We start from the raw sequence: 19173 nt of genomic DNA, 5'->3' as shown, positions 1-19173 counted from the left end.
TCACTAGATTCATTCTGAATTGATTGATGATCGATCGCAGGTTCAATTCGTTTAAGATCAGCTACATTTCGACGATATTCCTTCGAATCTATTGTTGAACGTATTGAGGTATCTGCACCTGCTCTCCGGATAACAACAAACTCCTCAGGCTTAAGCCCGGCACTCAGTTTATTTTCTTTACGCATATTTCTCATTAAAACTCGATCTCCCACCTTAATGTCACTGAAACGTGCCCGACGTTTCAAATCGGCAGCTATTCTCCCCTTTTCTTTCTGGACTTTGTCGTAATCACGTACAGCTTCATCCATATGAGAACTGAACTGAATGCGAGGCAGCTTGGAGCGTATTTTTCGATCAAACATTAACTCTGAAGGCGATCGGCCTGTTGTGGAATGCGGTGTGGCGTGATAGGATAATATATATATTGGCATAGAACATATCTCCAACTCTGACCTAGTTCCTGTGCGATTCGCATCCGTTTCAAAAGGGAACGGTTCTGCCTTTCAACCTCCCCATTTTGTTGAGGCCAGTATGGAATAGTATTGATTAATCTAATTCCAAACTCATTGCAGAAGGTTCTGAATTCTTCACAGCTCCCACTGAACTGTGGTCCGTTGTCAGCTCGAATGGTTACAGGTATACCAAAACGACTGAAGATTTTACTTAATTCTTCGATTGTATGCTTTGCTGTGGTTTCTTGCATTTCACAGACCTCTATGTACCGGCTATAGTAATTGTAATGTTCCGTTTTCGGATTTACTTCGGAATGCGTCTACACTCTTTGTCGGTATGAATACAACTAACGGTTCTTTATTATGACCAATATGAATACATAAACAAGATGATAAACAAGGTAGTCTATTTGTGATCGGTATATGTGTATATGTGTGCTATGATATATATTTTATTCAACACACTACATTCCTCCATTTGTTTAACGTCAATTATTTGATTAACCTCGTAGTCATCTAGATAGGCTGGTGGCTTAGTGATGCGATGAAGTCGTTCCGCTGGTTCTTTCGCCGTTTGATCCTCGTTGATGATTACTTGAGTTTCAGATCTCGCTTCAGGCTCCTCTTGATTATGTTGTGATGAGGTGGCGCCTTCCAGACCGTTCGTGAAAAGCTTTTTAAGATGGGAAGTATTCCTGTGTATTGATCGATCAGAGTCTTTTGATTTCAATACTACATGCGAACCCTTTTTCTCAAGTATCGTCAACTCTTCTGGACTGAATGGAGTTGACACCTTGTTTTCTTTTTGAGTCCGTTTTGCGAGAACAGTGTCACCAACTGATAAATCACTAGATTGAACATTTCTTTTCTCATTTGCATACTCTGCTCCTTTTTGTTTATTTATGCGATCACGATCGCTGATCTCCTCAATCGTATCTCCTTTTTTTATCATCAATCCTGGAAGTTTGTCTCGCAATATCCGCCCGAACATTAGGCCGATGGTGCAACCCCAGTAGTTGAATGTGGAGTAGAGTTATGCATCAGAACGAACATTTTCAAGTCCCATTCCCAGTCTGATCCTTCTGTTTCTTGGCTTATCTTAAGCCTTTTGCCTATTGATCGATTGATGCGCTCAACTTCCCCATTTGCCTGGGGCCAGTAGGGAGTTGTCCTTCTATGTTCTATTCCGTACTGATTGCAGAATTGTTGTAGCTCTTCGCTGATGAATTGGGGGCCATTATCCGTTTTTAATGATTCCGGCATCCCGAAACGACAAAACGTTTCATGTAATGCTCTTACAGTCAACGTGGCCGTAATCTGTTTCATGATTATGATTTCGGTGAACCGACTGTGATAGTCTATGAGAACGAGCAAATTGTGACCGCTTGGCAATGGTCCGAGAAAGACTGCTGCAATGTGGGTCCAAGGATGTAGGGGCATCTCAGTACGCTTCAGCGGCTCTGGATGATCAGGAGCTGACACGAGAGTGCAAGCTTTACATTTTCTTACAAAAGATTCAATTTCAGAATCCATCCGTGGCCACCAAACTTTTTGTCGTAGTCTCCTCTTCATCACTACCATTCCAGGGTGCGATTCATGAGCTATTTCAAGCGTCTGATGACGTAACAACTCTGGTAGTACAAGTCTATCACCTCGCAATAACAAATTTCCTACTTGACAAAGTTCCGTTTCAAATGCTTTGAATGTTTTAGTTGTGTCATTCCATATTCCAGTGTTCAAACTAGTAATTACTTGTTGTAACGTATTATCCCTCAGCGTTTCTGCTTCAACCTTTCCTAGAGTGATTGCTTCTGGCACACTCATTCGTGCCACTTGGTATATGCAAGCATCACCAGCAACATCAAAATCGATTGGTTTAGCGAAGGATAGTCTCGAGATTGCGTCTGCTAAGTTTTTAACCCCTGGCTCGTATACAATGTCAAAACTGTAAGCTTGGAGTCTCAATACCCATCTCTCTATTCTTGCGTTTGGTTTAGTGCGCTCCTTGAATAAAAACTGCAATGGTTTACAATCCGTTACTAGCCTGAAACGTTTACCAAGAAGGTACAAATGGAACTTGTCGACGGCCCAAACTAGCGCCAGAGCTTCTTTTTCAGTTTGAAAGTACTTTTTCTCTACATCGGTAAGGGCTTTGCTAGCAAATGTGATGATTCTTGTTTCAAGTGAGCTATTTTGCTGTAAAAGGACCGCTCCGATTCCCGTAGGGCTAGCGTCAGCTATTACTATACACAAGTCTTTGGGACTGAAGTAGCCGAGAAAATCAGTTTGACAAACAACCAATTTAATTCTATTAAACGCTTCTTGTTGTTCATCTGTCCACTTGAAAATATTTCCTGTTCGTAAAAGATCTCTTAAGGCTTCTGTTTTGTAGGCCAGATGTGGTATGAATCGACCAATATATGTAATCAGACCAAGAAAGCTACGGAGTTCTGGAACATTTCTAGGTTCTCTGAAACTTCTGATAGCTGCGATTTTAATTTCAGTAGGGCGAATACCATTTTCGGACAATTCATGCCCCGGGAACTCCAATCGTGTTACGTTAAAGATACATTTCTTTTGATTAAGGAGAATGTTATACTGTTCGAACCGTTCGAGTAAATTTTTCAGTCTCCGGTCATGTTCTTCTTGAGAGCGTCCAACAACCATTATGTCGTCTAAATATACTATCACTCCATCGAGACTAGCAACGATAGACTCCATAACCTTCTGGAAGATCTCTGGAGCGCAGCTTATCCTGAACATCAAACGTTTATATCTAGTTGAATTGTGAATAGGGAAATAATAAAAATAATAATACATTATATAGATGAATATTGTTTTTATTGAACTATTACCGAACATTTATCAGACACAAATGACAACCATTTTACCTGAAAAGTCCTTGTTTCGTTACGAATGTTGTTATCTCTCTGGATCTTTCGGCAATTTCAACTTGATGGTAAGCTTCTTGAATATCCAATTTGGAAAACCGAGTCGCCCCATCTATTCCACTGAACAGTTCTTCTATTATGGGAAGTGGATGAATTTCTCTCAGAACGGCATTGTTGGCCTCATGTCGACACACAATCGAACTTCTCCCGAATCCTTAACTACCGGAACAATCGGTGAAACCCAAACCGAAGGTCGATCAACTCGTTCTATGATGTCCTGTTCCAACAAATAACGTAGTTTCTCCCCAATTTTGTCTTCGAGGGCAAAAGGTACTCGGCGATATGGTTGCTGTACAGGCTTTACATTGAGGTCTATTGGAATCTCTATCAGAATACCTTTCATCTTAGGGAAAGTAGTTGATTGAATTTTTCCGATGTCGAAACCAATTTTGAGGACATTCAGTTTTTTCGCCGTTTCATCTCCTAAGAGACATTGCTTACCGTCTTCTACAACATAGAAGATCGCTTCCGTGATATTTCCTCCAGCTTCGATTTCTGCGGTAAACTTTCCTGCCAGTTTCAGTGGTTTATCTGATCCATATGCCTTAAAAGACCGATCTACACGAGAGTTAAAACGAACTTTAGCTCGCGAAGCATGGAGATGTGTCCATGTGGCAAGATCTATCAAATTGGCAGCGGCTCCGGAGTCAATTGCCATGGATATGGGAACTCCACCAACTTTGAACTGAAAAATGTTCTGTCCCATTACGTAACAGATCTCATTTGCTGTGCTTTTCGTGCTGCAGTGTTCTCCTTCGGCGTAGACAGCTTTGATTCTCTTCGCTGGAATGGCTTCACCAGATTCATTGGCCAATCGTTTTGTGCACCATTTGGCAAAATGCCCCAGTATTCCGCACTTCAGGCATTGTATCTCCTTGGCACGACACTTCTCACTGGCTTTGGCATGTCCTCGATGACCGCATCCGAAACAGAGTCTGTTGTCCTCGAACTGATGTATTTTCCGAAGGTTATGGTTTTCACGATACTGAAACTGTCCAGTTTGACCTTGGATGGGAATCTGACTCGAACTGAATCTGTTGTTTGGCCGGTAGGGTAGTCGTTGAACACGGAAGTTTTGTTGTCGCAGATCGGATCGGGGAAGTAAAGACGAGCCCGGTTGACCACGGTATGGGGTCTGTCTCCACGGATTATAATATTCAGTGTTGATTTTGTTAACAACTTCAAGTTCGTGTTTGTTCACTGAGGATAGCTCCTTGCACTGTAGTTCGACATCCTCTATTGTCTTCCCTATAGCCACAATTTCGCTTAACGGCCGATCCTTCTCCAAGATCTTTTTCCGAAGTGCAGCTGAAAGACATTTCTCTGCAATCTGATCTATTATCATGCTGTCGCGAATGGATCCTCCGTCCTGATCGAAATTACACCGATTCGCCTGCATACGCAACTTCATTACAAAATCGGTGAAGCGTTCGCCTATCTGTTGGGCGATTTGACGAAAAACATGCCGTTCGTATGTCCGTCGTTTTATCGGTTGAAAATGAGCATCGAGTTTCTGTATTGCTACGTCGTAAAATGGTGGGTCCACGGCTACATGAGGAACGTCGTGAATACCAGGTAAACTCTCGAAAATCTCTTGCAAGTCTGCACCTCCCAAAAACAGTAATTGGCTCCGTTTTTCTCTCTGTCCCACAATTTTGTTCGCTTCCAGGTAATATTCAAACCCTCTCTTCCACTTTTTCCACTCCAAAGCCAGCTCAAGTATCAGTGTTGTTGTTATTGTTGTCCATTTCCTTCAGGCACTATGGTTGATCGTATACCCATACATTCAAGTAATCCATACTCTTTCTCTCATTTATTTATTTATGAATTAATATTCGACATTATTGTCCATACAGTGACTTATTGAGCATTTCCACACAATTTTCTAATGATATTGATTGGATCCAGTTAACAACACATTCCAAACCAATACTATTTTGACATGATTTATTGAATGATTGAATCCGGTTAACAACCCATTAAGCTAGTGACCATTCTATCCTGGATTCCTCGAGTCGAGAAGACGCACCACGCTACATATGGGGTACATACTAGGGGGGCGTTGCTGATTAATGGTCAGCTGCATCCCAATAGGAAGTATCCCGTGTCGGGCACACGTACAGAGCATTGGAGACAGCAACATCCCAATTACGAGAACACTTGTAATACTAACCTCGAGCCGACCGCGAGTAATCGGTTACATATTACTAACATAGATAATAAGAAAAACTGTCAAAATATTGAACTCCGGCCCCGTCAGGCTAACGTCATATGAGCCTTGATAAAAAAAACAGGGAGTGGGTTATATCTATGGTATAACCGCAATGGTGACGTAGGACTATCGTTGATTTAGTGTTGTTGAATCTGAATCCATTCTGAATGAATGAATAAATGAATATTTGGGGGACTTCGAAAACGAGAGTGTTACGTTGGAGGTACAAGGTTTTATGCATCTAATATTGGATACGAAAATATCCTACTGATGGGGAAGAATAATCTTCAGAAGCTTCCCTGCTAACTGCACTTGATTGAAAAATCACAGAACCAAATGTATTTGGTCGCAGTGTTATATGGTTAGAAAACATTAAAATGAACTCTTTCGCTTGCATGTTATTTTGAATGCCAAGGGGAACTGGCAAATTATTTTGCAGCAGTGGTATCTTACCGGATTCTTTCTGAAGTCCACCACCAGTGGGTAATGCTAACTCGATAACCACCTGTTAATTGCACTCGATTGAAAAATCACAAATCCAAATGTATTTGGTTGCAGTATTATATGGACAGAAAACGTTAAAATAAACTCTTTCGCTTGAATGTAATTTTCAATTCCAAGGGGAACTGGCAGATTATTTTGCAGCAACGATCACTTCTTTCCGGATTCTTCTCGATAACCAGCAAACGTAATGAGTTGCGCGCGTGTATGTGTGTGTGGCGGTTGCTGATGGGGAAGAATAATATTCAGAAGCTTTCCTGCTGATTGCATTTGATTGAAAAATCACAAAACCAAAAGTATTTGGTCGCTGCGTTATATGTTAGAAAACATTAAAAAAAAATTCTTTCGCATGAATGTATTTTTCAATTCCCAGGGGAACTGGTAATTATTTTTCAGCAACGATAATATCTTTGCTGATACTCTCTTGGTCACCTTCACTTCTCCTTCTGATGGCTCGGCTATTCTGCCCTCCCTCACAGTTCCCAACAAACTGCATGTCTTTCAGGTCAGATCAGGCTAGGTAACGAATCCCTCGATCCCTCGCCGTCCAGCTCGTCCAGCACGTTCACCTCGTTCAATTACGATGTTGTCTTGTCGATATCTTCACGAAAAATGAATGCGTTTCACCACCAGAATATCGCTTAAGTATGCTTTTTGTGCGTGATTGAATCAAGAGAAGGTGTGGTTTACGATGGCAATTTGGAAGGCAAACTAGAGGGGAATGAACTCTCTGAGTTTGAAACTTTCGGCAACTGAGCAATAATCGATTGAAAATTATATAATTTTCACGAACCGAAACATTTTCCGTTTGGCGCGCATACAATATTTGATACGAAAATTTTCTACTGATGGGAAAGAATAATTTTCAGAAGCTTTCCTAATAATTGCGATTGATTGAAAAATCACAAAACCAAATGTATTTGGTTGCAGTGTTGTATGGATAGAAAACATTAGAATAAACTCTTTCGCATCAATGTATTTTTCAATTCCCAGGGGAACTGGCAGAGTATTTTTCAGCAACGATTAGTTTTTTCCAGATTTTCCTCGATACTCGAAGCCCACCAGTGGTTAATGCTAACTCGATAACCACCTGTTAATAGCACTTGATTGAAAAATCACAAAACCAATTGTATTTGGTCGCAGTATAACATGGATAGAAAACGTTAAAATAAACTCTTACGCTTGAATGTAATTTTCAATTCCAAGGGGAACTGGCAGATTATTTTGCAGTAACGTCTTTCCGAATTCTTCTCGATTTTTCTCGAAGTCCACCACCAGTGGTTAATGCTAACTTGATAACCACCTGTTAATTGCACTTGATTGAAAAATCACAAAACCAAATGTATTTGGTCGCTGTGTTATATGATTAGAAAACATTAAAATAAACTCTTTCGCATGAATGTATTTTTCAGTTCCAAGGGGAACTGGCAGATTATTTTTCAGCAACGATTGAATCTTTCCGGAATTTTCTCGATGCTGAATGGCACCCAAACGAAGAGTTTCGCGCGTCTATGTGTGTGTGTGTGTGTGTGTGGCGGCTGCTCTGATCTCTTCCCGGGGAACCGTTTGTGGCATCACTCTCCTCCTGATGGATTCTCTTCTGGCCTAAGGTGCACAAACAGGCTCTTGGTGACCCCGTTCATCCGCGCTTTCATGATAAACGAAGAGCTTCACCACAACAGCGACAACATGCTCCAATCGCTGTTCAATTATAACTGAGTGAGTTTACGAGCGGCGCTCGCTTATATACCGATTGGTGATTTCAATAGCCTGTTTTGAACGCAATTTTAAGGCTATTGAAACAAGTTTTTGGATGAAAAACAGGAAGTGGGTTATATCTATGGTATAACCGCAAGGGTGACGTAGGACTAGCGTTGATTTAGAGATCATTTGTTTGAAGTTGAATCTAAATCCATCCTGAATGAATGGATAAATAAATATTTGGGTGACTTCAAAAACGAGAGCGTTACGTTGGAGGCTCAAGGTTTTTCATGTTATGCATCCAATATTCGATACGAAACTTTTCTACTGACGGGGAAGAATAATTTTCAGAAGCTTTCCTGTTAATTGCGATTGATTGAAAAATCACAAAACCAAATGTATTTGATTGCAGTGTTATATGGATAGAAAACATTAGAATAAACTATTTCGCTTCAATGTATTTTTCAATTCCCAGGGGAACTGGCAGAGTATTTTTCAGCAACAATTAATTCATTTCAGATTTTCCTCGATACTCGAAACCCACCAGTGGTTAATACTAACTCGATAACCACCTGTTAGTAGCATTTGTTTTAAAAATATTTGGTCGCAGTGTTACACGGATAGAAAACATTAAAATAAACTCTTTCACATGAATGTATTTTTCAATTTCCAGGGAAACTGTCAGATTATTTTTCAGCAATGATTAGTTCTTTCCAGCCCTCCAGTGGTTATTGCTAACTCGATAACCACCTGTTAATAGCACTTGATTGAAAAATATTTGGTCGCTGTGTTATATAGTTAGAAAACATTAAAATAAACTCTTTCGCATGAATGTATTTTTCAATTCCCAGGGAACTGGCAGATTATTTTTCAGCAACGATTAGATCTTTCCGGAATTTTCTCGATGCTGAATGGCATCCAAACGAAAATATTCCTTTCAGTTTGGTCTGTAAAAAACTTTTCTGAACTCTTATCCATCAAATTTGGAGCCCTGAAAAGGGCAGTTGATTTTATGCTAAGCTAATAGCACGCTCTCCTCGGATACAATGGGCCAGCTGGATGTCCTTGGGCATGATGTGACGTGTTTTGCATGGACAGCACACAAATTGTTATTTTCGAATAGGCCTCCTGCAGCATCATAACCGCGGAACTTTGAAAGCGCAAATCGGTTTTGAAGTCCTGAGCAATTCCACGAATCAAATGCTGCAAAGGTAGATGGCGGATCAGCAATTCGGTCGACTTCTGATAGCGACGAATTTCACGCAAAGTTCCCGGTCGATAGCGATGTGGTTACACTCCTCGCGGCTGGTGCACTTATCCGAGCTGCTTTCGTGGTGCCTTACCACCGAAAGACTAACGAGCTGTGTGCTTGGTCCCACACAAACGAGTCCTCACGGTGCGAGAGTAGAGTAAGAAATGAACGAAAGCAAAGGAAGCGTCATTTTATAAACCATAAAAGTATAAAATGTAAACCCCACCCTTATTATATTCGTAGCTTACTCTGAGAGAGAAACGAATAACATCGAAGTAAGTATACAGTAAGCTTATATAATAAAGAGGGTGGGGTTTACATTCTGGACTTTTATGGCTTATAATAAGATGCTTCCTTTGCTTTAGTTCATTTCTTACTCTACTCTCGCACCGTGAGGACTCGTTTGTGTGAGACCAAGCACACAGCTCGTTAGTCTTTCGGTGGTAAGGCACCACGAAAGCAGCTCGGATAAGTGCACCAGCCGCGAGGAGTGTGATCACATCGCTATCGACCGGGAACTTTGCGTGAAATTCGTCGCTATCAGAAGTCGACCGAATTGCTGATTCGCCATCTACCTTTGCAGCATTTGATTCGTGGAATTGCTCAGGACTTCAAAACCGACTTGCGCTTCCAAAGCTCCGCGGTTATGACGCTGCAGGAGGCCTATTCGAAGATACCAATCTGTGTGCTATCCATGCAAAACGCGTCACATCATGCCCAAGGACATCCAGCTGGCCCATCGTATCCGAGGAGAGCGTGCTATTAGCTTAGCATAAAATCAACGGCCCTTTTCAGGGTTCCAAATTTGATGGATAAGAGTTCAGAAAAGTTTTTTGCAGGCCGAACTGAAGAAGCATTTAACGAAAATCGTTGTGTCGATGATAATTCGATACCGATAAGTGCCATGGATATGGATTTGATAATGAAGAATATGAAATATATGACATGATGTAGTGAATATATCCCCATATCAAAGAAATCACTTTGATGAGACTGTTTGCCGTTTGTTGTTTTTAATTGTTGGGACGAGGGGATTATTTTTGCTGAGTAAATTCCAAGAAAACATCCATCCCTTCTTTAAGCGTGATTCATTCTGCTTCGGATCATTTCATACAAAAGATAAAGTGTCCAAGAGTTATATGATTGCTATCTATTGACTTGAAAAATTGTTTCAATAGCTTAATAATAGCTTCGAAAACAGGTTATTGAAATCATTCGTATCCGTATGTAGCGCGCCCTCTTGGAAACCCATTAATCTTATTGGAATGTGAGATGGGGAAGCTCATACTCACGTTTATGCATTATGCTGTACTCTTCCAATTAATTTCGTTTTTGCAGGCCGAACTGAAAAATTTTCAGTCGAGTTAACTCTCTTTTACAGTAATGTTTTTGAATCCGGACGCTTTTTAATCCGGACACTTTGCATTACATTCGATATCATATCACAGCCATAACATTTTTTTCATGTTGAATTTATGCGATCAATAGTTACTAATATAGTTACTGATAGTTACTTGATAGTTACTAATCAATCGTATTAATTCAACATGCATAAAATGTTGTGGCTGCGGTATGATATTAAATGTAACGCAAAGTGTCCGGATTCAAATAAATTACTGTATACTTACTTCGATGTTATTCGTTTCTCTCTCAGGCTAAGCTACGAATATAATAAAGAGGGTGGGGTTTACATTTTATACTTTTATGGTTTATAATATGATGCTTCCTTTGCTTTCGTTCATTTCTTACTCTACTCTCGCACCGTGAGGACTCGTTTGTGTGGGACCAAGCACACAGCTCGTTAGTCTTTCGGTGGTAAGGCACCACGAAAGCAGCTCGGATAAGTGCACCAGCCGCGAGGAGTGTGACCACATCGCTATCGACCGGGAACTTTGCGTGAAATTCGTCGCTATCAGAAGTCGACCGAATTGCTGATCCGCCATCTACCTTTGCAGCATTTGATTCGTGGAATTGCTCAGGACTTCAAAACCGATTTGCGCTTTCAAAGTTCCGCGGTTATGACGCTGCAGGAGGCCTATTCGAAGATACCAATCTGTGTGCTATCCATGCAAAACGCGTCACATCATGCCCAAGGACATCCAGCTGGCCCATCGTATCCGTGGAGAGCGTGCTATATTAGCTTAGCATATAATCAACGGCCCTTTTCAGGGCTCCAAATTTGATGGATAAGAGTTCAGAAAAGTTTTTTGCAGGCCGAACTGAAATGAGCATTTAGCGAAAATCGTGGTGTCAATGATAATTCGATACCGATAGGGGCCATGGATATGGATTTGATAATGAAGAATATGAAACACATGACATTATGTAGTGAATATTTCCCCATATCGAAGAAATCACTTTGATGAAACTGCATAAAATTATTTGTGTACGAATGCCGCAATCGATAGGCGACTCTAATTTGCGCTGGGTTATTTCCTCGGAGGACTCGATTCCTCCTTTGAGCAATAATAATCTCTTTCTGGCAAAACGAAGTGGTATGAATCACATTATTCGAAAGATAAAATGAAGATGTTTTCTGCCAATTTTCTTCAACCTCCAAACATCTCTTTCTCCCGTTTGTCGTTTTTGCGTTCGCTAATCCTTTCTCACAACACACATTTCTCACTTGAGAAATTGTTGAGTAAACATCGTTTGCCAGTGCGCGTAGAGCGGGAATTCCTCAAGATTCATTGCACCTCTAATAAATTGCCGAAAGGCGTGGTCTTACATTGATCACACTTGATTGAAAAATCCAAAACGAAATGTATTTGGTCGCAGCATTATATGAGTAAGAAGCAAATGATTACTCGAATATTACATGATTTTGGCGATGTGAAAATTTTTCCGTTTTTCATGTTATGCATCCAACATTGGATACGAAAATTATCTACTGATGGGGGAAAATAATAGAAGCTTTCCTGTCAGTTGGGATTGATTGAAAAATCACAAAACCAAATGTATTTGGTTGCAGTGTTGTATGGATAGAAAACATTAAAATAAACTCTTTCGCATGAATGTATTTTTCAATTCCCAGGGGAACTGGTAGATTATTTTTCAGCAACGATGATAGCAACGAGGATTCCGCGCGTGTATGTGTGTGTGTCGGCTGCTCCGATGTTTCAAGCGGAACCGTGGCATCACACTCCTCCTGATGGATTCCCTTCTGGCCTAAGGTGTACAAACAGGCTCTTGGTAACACCGTTCATCAGCGCTTTCATGATAAACGAAGTGACCTTCATCACAACAGCGACAACATGCTCCAGTCGCTGTTCAATTATAACTGAGTGGGTTTACGAGCGGCGCTCGCTTATATACCGATTGGTAATTTCAATAGTCTATTTTGAAAGCAATTTTAAGGCTATTGAAACAAGTTTCTGGATGAAAAAGTAACAAGTATATGACGCGTAGACATTTTATCTTTCGAATGAAGTGTTCATCATACCATTTCGTTCAGTTGTTTAAGAGCTATTAACGCTCAAAATCTCGGTCTCCGGCGTAACGCTTTCGTTTTCGAAACTTTGATTTTACACCCCGGTATAGAAATGAAAGACGTAGTCCTACGTCAAAAGTAACAAGTATATAACGCGTAGACATTTTATCTTTCGAATGAAGTATGTATCATACCATTTCGTTCAGTTGTTTAAAAGCTATTAACGCCCAAAATCTCGGTGTCCGGCGTAACGCTTTCGTTTTCGAAACTATGATTTTACACCCCAGTATAGAAATGAAAGACGTAGTCCTACGTCAATATATATTTTGGAAAAAAAAACAAAAACAACCCATTTTCAAATCAATTCTACCGCAACATTTTACAATTGATTAGATCCGGTTAACAATCCAAATCAATACTATCTCAACCTATTACAATTGACCGGTTAACAACCCATTCCAAATCAATCCTATTTCAACATATTACAATTGACTAGATCCGGTTTAACAACCCATTCCAAATCAATACTATCTCCGCATATTACAATTGATTGGATCCGGTTAACAACCCATTCCAAATCAATCCTATCTCAACATATTACAATTGATTGGATCCGGTTGACGACCCATTCCAAATCAATACTATCTCAAAATATTACAATTGATTGGATCCGATTAACAAACCAATCTATTTGAACTAGACAACCGTTGCTTAACATTATCTTATTATTGATCCACATACGGCGAAGAATTCAATTGTTGTCACAGAAGCATAAATTTCCATTCAATTCAATTCGAAACAAACAACAATCCCAATTTCATAAAACGCTTATTTTTAATGTTTTTGAAATAAATTCGGGCTGCAACTGTTTTTATATATGTTAAATAATACTCAATAATACTGATTAAGTGGAATCAAATAACTCAAAACAAATACGTAAACACAATAACCCTTACAAAATCCCAAACTGGGTGAAAGCACAAGCATCTGACTATCATTCTGTTGATGGCTAATTTTAGTTTTTTCTCCATATACAGGGTAGATTACTCACAGTTTTCCATATGCCATGATCCACTACCTAAATAACCCAACACATAACAAACCCGTTTCCAGGAAATGCCTATGGAATACACTGGAGTCGCTTTTTACGCGGGGGATACGTGCCGCGTAAACGAAAACCGCGTAAAAAAAAACCGCGTAAATTCCAAAATCCGCGTAAAAAAAAACCGCGTAAATTCCAAAATCCGCGTAAAAATAAACCACCCTAAATTTTAAAATACACGTAAAAAACTAATAGTCAGTGAATTATTGATATAAAATGCAACCCATATTCAAACAAATTGCATATTGTGTGCATATATTGCGTGACACAAGGCTTCACGAAGGTAGCTCCTTGGCCGATTGCATGTAAATACCTGTTTAACCGTTTGAGTGCGGAGAAGCGCGATAGCGCTCCTCTTGTTTCTGCGGGGAGCACCTTTAAACATAGGATTTTGTCTTTCTGGAACATGTTGGGGGTACAGATTGAAAATGTCCAGATTCTACCGCTTATTGCTCATCCATTTTTCGATGGATTTAACACGTTAAGCCCCGATTTTTTCGTGCTCTGCTTCCCATTCAGCGCGCATCAAGAGCGTTTGAACAATATAAGTGTCGGTCCCAGCTCCCGAAGATACTTATTGTATAAATAAAAAACAGTCAGAGATTCAACTAGAAAGTAGTTACAAGTAGGTTTTTACGCATTTTATGCCTGTTTTATCTTTGAATTATCTGTAAATCGCTACAAGTTGTTGTTCCGTCCAACGTGCAACAACCGAGTGGTAAGTAAAGAGCTGTTTGGTTAGGTGGCATGACCAAAATACGTAGAAGCATATTTTAACCCTGCCTCAAATTACTATTTTAACAACAAATTTCAAATGTAAGAGTATACAAACTGTTTCTACAGTATCTTATATATGTATTGGCTACATTGAATTGTTCTAAAAGCATACCTATCTGTTATATGGTCGGTGTTAAGTCAGACCGGGCCATGTGACATTTTTATGATTTCGAGAAAACGAACATAAAGTTTAATGCTCTGCAATTTACAAAGCATTTAATTTTTTCGTTCAATATTGTTCTCAGAAGTTTGAGCTACTCTCTGCCAATACTGTGATGTATGATAGTTGTAAAAAAACATCAAGTATCATGCCAAAAAAGGCTGTTATTTGGCTGCCTATACGTACAAAGTCCGCTCTGACTGAACTAAATGATGTATTTTTTGAGAGTTGGTTCACTATGACTGAACAATTCCGAACAGTATTCGTCAATATATCGTCAAATTTGAACTCATTGTCATCGTTACAGCCTAAATCGCACTCTGAAATAGTATATTTTGCGATCATTCACACTGCATTTTTCACTGATCCGTTCAGTCGGAGTGAACCAATTTTATTTTTATGCAGTCGGGCACAGCGTGTGTTGGTGATGGCTAGCTCATAGTTGCGCTGTGGGAGGGGTACTCGTGGTTTGTGGGGTCGTGTGCAAATTATGTGTGCTGCTAGATGCTGTCGCTTCAGTTCGTTCGGTGTGGAACTGAACACATATAAAAGGACGAAATCGCATTAAGAAGTTATTCGTGATTTAACCTTGCAGTGAAAGTTAAAGTGAAAGTGCAGTTCCTGAACCGTGGTGGTTGTAGAGTCTAGCCAGTTTGTGTTCGGTCGAGTTCGGCCAGTTCCCAGCGAGTTACCCAACCTTGGGGGTAATCGTGTGCAGTTCCGCTTTTCGACAGTTAGCTGAAGACGTCAGCAGTATTCAAAATTTTTGATTAAAGGCATACTCTAAAATGGCTTCGCAAAAAACCGCCTTCAAAAAAAACAGATCAAGAGTGTCTCTTTCTTTGGAAATGAAGCTCAATATTTTGGATGCCCTTCAAGATGGGAAATCTGTTGCAAACGTCGGCAGGAATTTAAAAATCAACGAATCGACTGCGCGTACAATTAAAAAGAATCAAGATAGCATCAGACAGACAGCAGCTCAGGGCACTATCTATGCAACAAAATCCTCATCATATACACGAGATCCATTGATGGTCAAGATGGAAAAGGCACTTCATATGTGGATCGAAGATCACGCGCAGAAGAAAATACCCTTGGATCAGGAATTAATAAGGGAGAAAGCTTTGAGCCTTTACCTTTGGTTAGAGAAGAATGAGCCGTCTTCAAGTAAAAAGAAAGACTTTACCGCGAGTAAGGGATGGTTTTATAACTTTATACGTAGTAATTCCATTCGCAACGTTAAAATCAAGGGTGAATCCGCATCGGCCGATGTTTCGGCTGCAAATAGTTTTCCTCCAAAGCTCGCTAAGATCATAAAAGAAGGTGCGTATCATGGTGACCAAGTGTTCAATGGAGATGAAACGGGTCTTTTTTGGAAAAGAATGCCGTCTCGTACCTACATTACGCAGCAGGAGCAATATGCCAGTGGTTTCAAAGCGGCCAAAGACAGGGTTACCCTGTTATTTTGCAGTAATGCTTCAGGCGACCTTATGTTGAAACCGCTATTGATCAATCGTGCTATGACGCCCCGCTCGTTGAAGGGGGCTGATTTCAACAAACTGCCAGTGCACTGGAAAGCTAACACTAAAGCGTGGGTCACAAAAGCCGTTTTTGAGGAATGGTTTTACGATATGTTTATTCCGGAAGTGAAAACATACTTGGAAGGAAAAGGTTTGGAGTTCCACGTGCTTTTGATTTTGGATAACGCTCCAGGACACCTAGTTATCAAGCACCCAAACGTTCAAGTTGTGTTTCTTCCACCGAATACAACTTCTTTGTTACAGCCTCAAGATCAAGGAATAATTGCTGCTTTCAAGAAGTTGTACATTAAACAATGTCTTCGGTACATCCTCGAAAAGCTTGAAAGCGATGAAACGATGACGGTAATTCAAGCGTGGAAAGAATTTAAGATAAGAGACGCTCTGACGTTCATAGGAAAGGCTCTGTCTTCTATGAAATCTAAAACATTGAATTCGTGCTGGAAGCCACTATGGCCAGAATGCGTGAAAGCTGGTTCAACAGACCCTTCAAATGTGGAAGAATCAGAAATTCTCATTCTGGCACATGCAATTGGAGGGAAAGGATTCAAAGATATGGATAGTAGAGACGTTGAAGAGCTTCTTGAAGACACCGAAATTGAAGATGATGAACTGATGCAGAGTTTAGTCACATCGGAGCCTTTAGAGGACGATGAAGACCGGGATATCAAGCCATGTGATATCGAAGACGGGAATAAATTAGCGGATACCCTCGTAAAACATTTTATGGAAAAGGATCCTTGTGTTGAGAGAGCCGTTTCATTTCGGAATGATTTGAAACTGTGTATGCTTCGCTACAATAGATTGAACGAAAAAACACAGCCAACAGTTATCGATGAAGGTAGTGACATTGATGTTTAAAGTGAAAAGTATTTTAATAATATCTTTACAGATGACGAGGATTTCAGCTTACCATTGGAACGCAGACGATCTCGTCCGATTTCTTCGGATGAGGAAGATATCGCCACATCATCTAACCGCAAACATCCACGTGTTGCTAATGATAGTGATTAGATCAATAAAAGAAATTCTTTTTTCCACTTGACTACAATAAAATTGATTTATGAATACATTGGTAAAAATATCATGGTAAAAAACTAAAAATATGTTTAATTAAATTTGTCTAAATTCCGAAAACATTTGTTTGTATTGTAATTTTTTCAAATTGCAAAAATGCAATTTGAAAAAATTACTTTCGAACTACTGGACCGCTTCACATGATCGATATATCAAATTAAAGCCAATTAGCTAGTCTTTCTTGAAAAAATGTTATACTAGCAAAACAGTTGGATTTTGTTTTCGTAATTATTGATTGTATTTGTTTGCTTATAGTTTACATGATCCAAGGACGCTATATTTTTTTATGTTTCTTGAAAGTTCTGGTTTTTCCACACAAGATAATCGAAAATCAGAAATGTGATTTTTATCGTTTTCGAGTTATGAGTTTGCCGATGGTCCGAAAAATCAGATTTTTCTCTTTTTCTATAAATAACTTTTTTCTAGAAAGAAGAAGCTTTCAAGAAAAAAATATTTAAAATATAGTGCCCTTGGTCACGCAACCATATAAACTATAAAAAACAAGTACAATCAATAGTTACGAAAACTTGGCAAAATTGGTTGTACTGTTCGAAAAATGAGAAAAAATGTTACTCTATGTTTCTATATTTTGTATTTTATATGAAACATCTAAATTGGTAAATTTTATCAACAATTAGAGCGACAAAAACTCTAAAGTTTTTAATTTGTTATTAATTTTATCAAAAAAAGACGGGTGGGTAATGTCGGGGACATAACTGGAGTGACGTAGGACTATACAAAGGGGACAGCTCTTGTTAAATATATATTTTAAATATATTGTTTTATTTTCTTCTCCTACGTCAATACCTACCTATCTACCTGAAAAATGGATTAGTGTACTGTTTACTCTTTATGAACATGTTGGTGGTTCTGAAAAGAACCTTTGGTGTTGTGTTTTTGCGTTTTTGGTTTCCCTTTCGACAGTCCCCTCTGGGCTGGTTTTATTGTGGCTCTCCACTGGGCTAGAGGCGAATGAACTTCAAAGTTTAAAGCCTCTTAAAAACAAAGAATGAAAGAAAGAAAAATACATTCATTACGATTTGTTCGCTCGTTGGATTCACATGCACTCACTCACTTATCACTCGATATCCCCATCTTGTTCGGCTAAACCTTTCTGTTTAGCGATTTGTTGCCACTCGCTACAGCTTCCACAGTGGAAAATTTCTTCCCATCCAGCTTTGTGACATGTTGTACAGTAAATTACATTCAATGCGACGTGCCGAAGCGCCACTCAGTGTCGCATTGGAGGCGATTTTAACCTGTAATTGAACATTTGCGATGACAGTGGTACAGTGTCGACTTTCAATGTGGGGTCATAATTTGGATCTCTATGTTTACAAAAATGTCCAACTAATTATGTCGCATTACATGTCTGTCCAATTAGCTAAATGTCGAACTAATTGTAAATTACTGTACTTTCAATCTGGAAACAATTTAAGAATTGGTGTAAATTGAATAATCAGGAAAGTCCCCAACTATCAATAAGCTCAGAACAACTGCCAAATTCACATACTCAGCAGATCCTGGCAAACAAATTATGAAAAAATCAAATTGTTTTTTATTATTATTTTGGATATTATTTTAGAAAGCATTGAACTATATTTCGTAAACTCTTTTTTGAAAGGTTTAATGGCCCTGATAAGCGCCTTGTTTTATGGAATGGTTCCAATTTAGAAAATTTTGTACTCGTGGTTTTGAAAAAAACCATTTCGAACGCCCTCGATGCCGCCTTGTTCTGGATTAGCCACCGAAGCAGATTGTATAAAGAACAAACTATTTTCTTCTGCTACCAGCTGCCGTTTTGCGATTGCGTTTGCCACTCACCACTCGCTGCAACTGCCTGTTGACTTGATGTCCACCGAACCGAATGTGTTCTGTTCCGAATGCGGGTTTTGTTTTCGGCGCGAGCAGCTTTGGCAGCTAACTCGATCACTTCGGCGGCCGAAACTATATAACGCCGGCTTGGTGGACTGGTGCACTGGTACTAATGCGCTCGGCCTAGCTACCCTTGCGGGGAACT

At 39.7% G+C, this 19173-nt stretch overlaps 1 protein-coding gene across 1 annotated transcript; it reads left to right on the top strand.

Annotated features, from left to right (window-relative positions):
• Positions 1-15480: 15480 nt before the first annotated feature.
• On the top strand, positions 15481-17821 carry LOC129779802 (tigger transposable element-derived protein 1-like). The gene is made up of 2 exons (XM_055787503.1): positions 15481-16917; positions 16969-17821. Exons 1-2 carry the CDS (start codon positions 15570-15572, stop codon positions 17088-17090), a joined length of 1470 nt encoding a protein of 489 aa, XP_055643478.1. The 5' UTR covers positions 15481-15569; the 3' UTR covers positions 17091-17821.
• The last annotated feature ends 1352 nt before the right edge of the window (positions 17822-19173 follow it).

Source organism: Toxorhynchites rutilus, chromosome 3 (genome assembly GCF_029784135.1).
Source record: "Toxorhynchites rutilus septentrionalis strain SRP chromosome 3, ASM2978413v1, whole genome shotgun sequence".
In the NCBI taxonomy this organism is placed as follows: domain Eukaryota; kingdom Metazoa; phylum Arthropoda; class Insecta; order Diptera; family Culicidae; genus Toxorhynchites; species Toxorhynchites rutilus.
Note: the sequence above shows the minus strand (reverse complement) of the source record. Positions and strands in the feature narration are given on the sequence as shown.